Here is a 6,000-nt window from a genome sequence, read left to right as displayed (position 1 = left end):
TGCCCCAACGGCTTCAGCATGGTGTGATCTAAAGGCACAGGGGAGTCTGTTCAGCGGAGGCCGGCCATGATCCATCCAGCATCTGCCGTCCGTTGCTTTCCTCTGTAACGTGTGCTCCCATTCACAAGCAGAGGCCCTTGAATGCTCTCCTAGTTATTTGGTGTTCTGCAGGCCTGAGTGCAGTCTGTGTGGACATAGCCTGGGGTGTACTCAGAAACGCCTTGAACTGGGTGCAAGGGCGGATGCCCCCGACATGCGCGCTTCTGAGGGCGTGATGGGAATGGCTGGTCTCAAACGTTAGAGCCCATTGCTGATGAGCATACGGACATCAGAACAGCCCTGCTGGATCAGGCCCAAGGCCCATCCAGTCCAGCATCCTGTTTCACACAGTGGCCCACCAGATGCCTCTGGGAAACTCTCAGGTGAGCCAGTGTGGTGTCGTGCTTAGAGTGCCAGACTAGGACCGGGAAGACCCGAGTTCAAATCCCCATTCAGTCATGAGACTTGCTGGATGACTGGGCCAGTCACTTCTCTCTCAGCCTAACCTACTTCACAGGGTTGTCGTGAGGAGAAACTTCAGTATGTCGTACGCTGCTCTGGGCTCCTTGGAGGAAGAGCCGGATATGAAATGTAAATAATAATATTAATTATTTAATAATACTGTCTCCCCTGCTGTCACTCCCCTGCAACTGGTATTTAGTGGCACCTTGTCTCTGATAGCCACCACACTAGGGTCTAATGCCCTGGTCTGTTAACCACTTACAGCCCTTTTAGATGATTAGCTGTGCTGATCTAACTAATTACTTAAAGTTGCTTTACTCTCTGTAGGCACAGCTGACTGCCCTGATACAATCTGGGAAAGGCAGAGCAGCTTCTCCAGTTACCTCCTGAAAGACACGAACGTTCTGGGCAGCAGAGGCACCCACATTTTGCAACCGCGGGAATGTCCTCAGCTAACAATCGGGGTGTGGCTGCTTCTGTGTGCTATGGCAGTCGTCATGTTGACACTGGGCAACATCCAGAGATGGGTCAGTCATGCCTAAACACCATTGAAATCCACGAGACAAGTTAGATGTGACTAAGCGTACTTCCAGGCAGAGGAGGATTTTTTTTTTTTTGCTGGAGCTTCAGTGAACACTGGAAGAACTGCTCTTGGGTTCATCATTTTTGAGTATCCACACACTTAAGCAGTTCTTGTAGTCATTCTTTCTGGAAACATCCTGTTAATTTTTGTTTTGTTGCACAATAATGCTCTTTTGGTACATTGAACTCCCAGAGATATATGCCCCCCCCCCCCCGTATTTCTGTTTGCTCTTCTGCTGCACTGGAGTTGCTGAGACGCATCCCCAAAATATGTCTTTAATATCCTAGATGCTTACTACTTTGCTGCTCATAAGTAATAAATGTCCTCCCCATATCCACCATGTCCTGAGAGAGGCTGAATCCCTGCTGAATTTGTGGTGTTTCCTTTTCTTGTCAAATGAAAGCACAGTGTTATACTAGACCACTATTGTACTAGACCAGTATAACAAAAGAACTCTCAATTAAATAAAAACTGTCCTTTTGTCAATTTCATACACGCTGGTCAACTGCATTTTGATTTTATTTATTTTTTAAAGGTACCAAATGCTAAAGTGGCTAACCAGTAATAGACTAAGCCAGTCTGTCAATTTCAAGGAAGCCAATAAAGTCCATCCCTCCTCTCACTCCAAACCAGTGTTCCCCGTAAGGCGTGCATGTGTGAACGCACTCACACATTTTTTGATGTCCACTCAGTTAATTTTAGAACCCGCTCAGGTTGACTCAGGAAAGCCCCACTCTGAATGCCTGTGTGTGCACACCCTGCCTTGATACTGCTGCCCAGAACAAAACTCATTCCGCACACTGACGAAAAAGAATGAGAGAGGACATAGCTTGAAGTTGCTTTGGAAGCCTGCAAAACTGGAGGACATGTGGGTTTCACCAGGCAGTGTAATGCTGGGACACTCAAGAAGTAAAGTTTGCTGGTCAATTTCCCTTGGGCCCTTAAGTTGCCCAATCAAGCCTGTGAATTTCAACTGAGATGATCCACCCCCAGCCTTGAGGGGAGGCGGCACAGAATGGGGGCAAAGTGCATTTCTGAGTGGGTGAGCTGTGTCCCACAGAAGAGGAACATAGGAAGCTGCCTTCTACCGAGTCAGACCCTTGGTCCATCTCACTCAGGATTGTCTACACAGACTGGCAGCGGCACCTCCAAGATTACTGGCAGGAGTCTCTCTCAGCCCTGTCTTGGAGATGCTGCCAGGGAGGGAACTTGGAACCTTCTGCTCTTCCCAGAGTGGCTCCATCCCCTGAGGGGAATATCTTGCAGTGCTCACATGTAGTCTCCCACTGAAATGCAAACCAGGGTGGACCCTGCTCAGCAAAGGGGACAAGTCATGCTTGCTACCACAAGGCCCTCTTAGGAGTTTGAAACAGAAATGATAGTATATTTCACAGGAACCCACTCATCCTGGACAGATGAGAGGAGAGCTGGTCTTGTGGTAGCAGCAAGCATGTTGTCCCCTTAGCTAAGCAGGATCTGCCCTGGTTTGCATATGAATGGGAGGCTACAAGTGCGAGCACTGTAAGATATTCCCCTTAGGGGATGGCTCTGGGTTCCAAGTCCCCTCCCTGGCGGCATCTCCAAGATAGGGCTGAGAGAGACTCCTGCCTGCAGCCTTGGAGAAGCCGCTGCCAGTCTGTGTAGACAACCCCGAGCAAGAGGAATCAAGGGTCTGACTCAGTAGATGGCAGCTTCCTATGTGCCTATACTTCCCCTGAAGCAAGTGCTCCTGAGTTCCTAAATGGGGGAGAAACGACTTGTCTGGGCGGGGTGTGTGTGTGTCTTGCTCCCCCCCCATTCGATTTTTGGAGAAAGAACAGCCTCTTCCCCCTACGCCCTCTCACCCCACCCAAAAGGACCCTGCGCGGGTGAGTTCAGGGTGCCCTCCCGTGCCCATCCTGCCGGCGGGGTCCCCTCCTCCTCCTCCTCCCGCTGGGTGGGAGCCCGGGAGCCCCCTCCCTGCTCCTCCAGCCACTCGGGCGGCGCCGAAAGGGAGGCGGGTGGGCGGCGCCAGCCGGGGAGGCGGAGGCGGAGGCGAGGAGGCGGAGGCTCGGCTCTGGGCGAACAAAGAGCAGCGGGAGCCGGGCGGAGGGGGCGGCAGCAGCAGCTCGGCCGCTGGGTCCGGGGCCATGTGGGGCAGGGAGCCGCCGCCGCCGCCACCAGCAGCACCACCACCATCCCGAGGCGGCAGCGGCGGGGGGCTCCGGGCCTGAGTCGGCAGCGGCAGCAGCAGCAGCGGCGGCGTCCGGGCCGAGGCGAGGCGGCAGCGCTCTCGGGTGGTTCCCCGCATGGCAGCCGCGGCGGCGCGTCGCTGAGCGGCCCGCAGGAGCCGGGGAGCCGGCGGGCATGGCGTCGGGCGTCAGCTACTCGCCGCCCTGGTGGGTGAGCCTCCTGCACCGCCTGCCGCACTTCAGCCTGCGCTGGGAGGCCGTGGCCGACGACTTCCGACCCGAGGAGCCCCAGTACCAGCAGGTGAGGCGCGCGCGCGGGCGCGGGCGGGGGGGGCCGGCGGGCTTGGCCGGGAGGTGCGCGCGCCCCCCCTTCCCCCCTCCCTCCCTCCCTCCCTGCTGCTGCGCTCCCCATCTCTCCGGCTGCATTTCTCTCCCCCCCCCGCCCCATTGCTACCCTCTTCCTCCCCCCCCCCGCCGTCTCTGCCTTCCACACGCAGCCGCCACCCCCGCCCCGGCATCCAGCAGAGACCCCGGAGGGAGGGGGGAGCCCCCCGCTACCCCTCCTCCATCCATGCTCCCCCCCCGCGCCCCCAGTTTTCCTACAGGAGGTTTCCTCTGAGTTTGGGGGGAAGCGGGGGTGCTTCTCTGTTTGTTTTGGAGGAGGAGGAGGAGGAGGAGGAGGAGGAGGAGTCCCCTTTGATTTATGGTGCCTCTTGGTTTATGGATTGGGACTCTTCTTCTGCCCCCCCCCCCGCCCTTTCTTGCCAACTCTGACTGAGGCTATTCCCGGACATCTCTTCCCACATTCTCCCAATATATTCCCTTCTCTCCCCCCCCCCATAAAACATCAAGCCACGCAGTCTCCACCTCTGCTTTCAAGAGGCCCCTGGAGATGGGTGCTGATTAGAGATTGCCAGCTTGGACTGAAGCTATTCCTGGGCATAAACCTCCCACCCTCACCCCCCATATTTTTTTCACAACACCCAGGATTGCTTTCAGTGGGCACTTGGAGTTGGATGCTGATTCCTGGAGGACTGGCAATCCTATGCCCCCCCCTCGCCCCCCAGCACCCATCATTTCCTCTATTGCAACATCTCCCCCCAACCTATGCCCGTTCCTAAGAGGTCTAGTACAGTCGCTTTATGTTCATCTTTTTTCCTCTCTGTATCCACGCTCCCATTTTCCTCATTCCTCACATTAACCCACACATGCACAACCCCCCCCCCCCAATTTAATTAATATGCCTCTATACTGCACCTTCGACTGTGCTCCCTGGGCAGTTGACAAAGGCAGGACAAAAATACAAGCTGTAGCACCGTTGCACAGATTAAAGTGGCCGCACAATCAGGTGCTACAACATATAACGCCTTTTAATAAAACAAGCGTACCGTACTTTCCTTTTGATTAGTGGCTCAGGCTGTGGCTGCCCCCTCCTCCTTGTAGATATGCCTCTCCGTGTTTATGCTTTCCTTCTCCTTCTTACTTTCTTCTTCCACAGCTCACATACTCCCTTCATTTCATGTTCTCTCCTTCCAATTCCTCCTTTTCCAATTTATCTATTCAGCAGAATTGGAAGCTTTTCCTGGACGGTGTCACTTCATGTGGCGGTTTGAATGTGCCTTGAATGCCCAAAGTTAGCAATTAGGGAGAGAGGCTCAGGTGAGCTTTCCCCCTTGCCATCTGTTTTTCTACATGCAAGGAGTTCTGTTTGTGGAAACATGACAGCCCGGCTGGATCAGGCCCAAGGAAGCCCATCTAGTCCAGCATTCTGTTTCACACAGTGGCCCACCAGATGCCACTGGAAGCCCACAAGCAAGAGCTGAGGGCATGTCCTCTCTCCTGCTGTTGCTCCCCTGCAACTGATATTGAGAGGCATCCTGCCTCTGAGGCTGGAGGTAGCCCACAGCCACCAGACTAGTAGCTATTGATAGACCTGTCAGAATTCCATAGATTAATTATGCAGAAGAGGTGAAGGCATGCCCCCTCTTCCGCTGTTGCTCCCCTACAACTGGTGTTTAGAGGCATCGTGCCTCTGCGGCTGGAGGTGGCCCACAGCCACCAGACTAGTAGCCACTGACAGACCTGTCCTCCATGAATTTGTCTAAGCCTCTCTGAAAGGCACCCAAGCTAGTGGTCATCATGACAACCTGTGGCAGAGAATTCCATAGATTAATTACCCACCGTGTGGAAAAAGTACTTCCTTTTGTTGGTCCTAAATTTCCTGACAATCCCTTCTTTCTCCCCCCCCCCCCAATAACCATCAAGCCATGCAATCTCCACCTCTGCTTTCAAGAGGCCTCTGGAGATGGGTGCTGATTAGAGATTGCCAGCTTGGACTGAAGCTATTCCTGGGCATAACCCCCCCCCCCAGTATTTTTTCATAATACCGAGGATTGCTTTCAATGGGCACTTGGAGATTGATTCTGGTTCCTGAATTTCCTGAGCTTCAGGAATGGCTTTCTCTCTGCTGAACATATAACCTGGACCTTAAAAGTTTAGGTTTATGACAGTTTAGAATGGCCCCTTGATATTTATCCTCTTACATCACCCCCTCCTGCCATTTCCCTATCTATCTATCTATCTATCTATCTATCTATCTATCTATCTATCATATTTTTATACCACCTGATGTGTGCATATCTGATATAGTAGTTCCAGTTGAGGAGTGTTTTTATATGACCCTTGGCACTTATCCTTTTCCTCACCCACCTTGCCTCCCAAAGCAGGAGGATAACTTGCAGGGGG

At 53.5% G+C, this 6,000-nt stretch overlaps 1 protein-coding gene across 2 annotated transcripts in view; it reads left to right on the top strand.

Annotated features, from left to right (window-relative positions):
- The first annotated feature begins 3,424 nt into the window (after positions 1–3,424).
- Positions 3,425–6,000, top strand: part of TTYH3 (tweety family member 3) — a 118,978-nt gene continuing 116,402 nt past the window's right edge. For both annotated transcript variants that reach the window (XM_053275750.1, XM_053275749.1), the window contains exon 1: positions 3,425–3,556. In XM_053275750.1, the coding sequence (XP_053131725.1) occupies positions 3,431–3,556 (126 nt within the window). In that variant the 5' untranslated portion in view covers positions 3,425–3,430. The remainder of the gene's footprint in view (positions 3,557–6,000) is intronic.

This window comes from Hemicordylus capensis, chromosome 13, assembly GCF_027244095.1.
Source record: "Hemicordylus capensis ecotype Gifberg chromosome 13, rHemCap1.1.pri, whole genome shotgun sequence".
Taxonomy (NCBI): domain Eukaryota; kingdom Metazoa; phylum Chordata; class Lepidosauria; order Squamata; family Cordylidae; genus Hemicordylus; species Hemicordylus capensis.
This window is presented reverse-complemented; position numbering and strand designations above follow the sequence as displayed.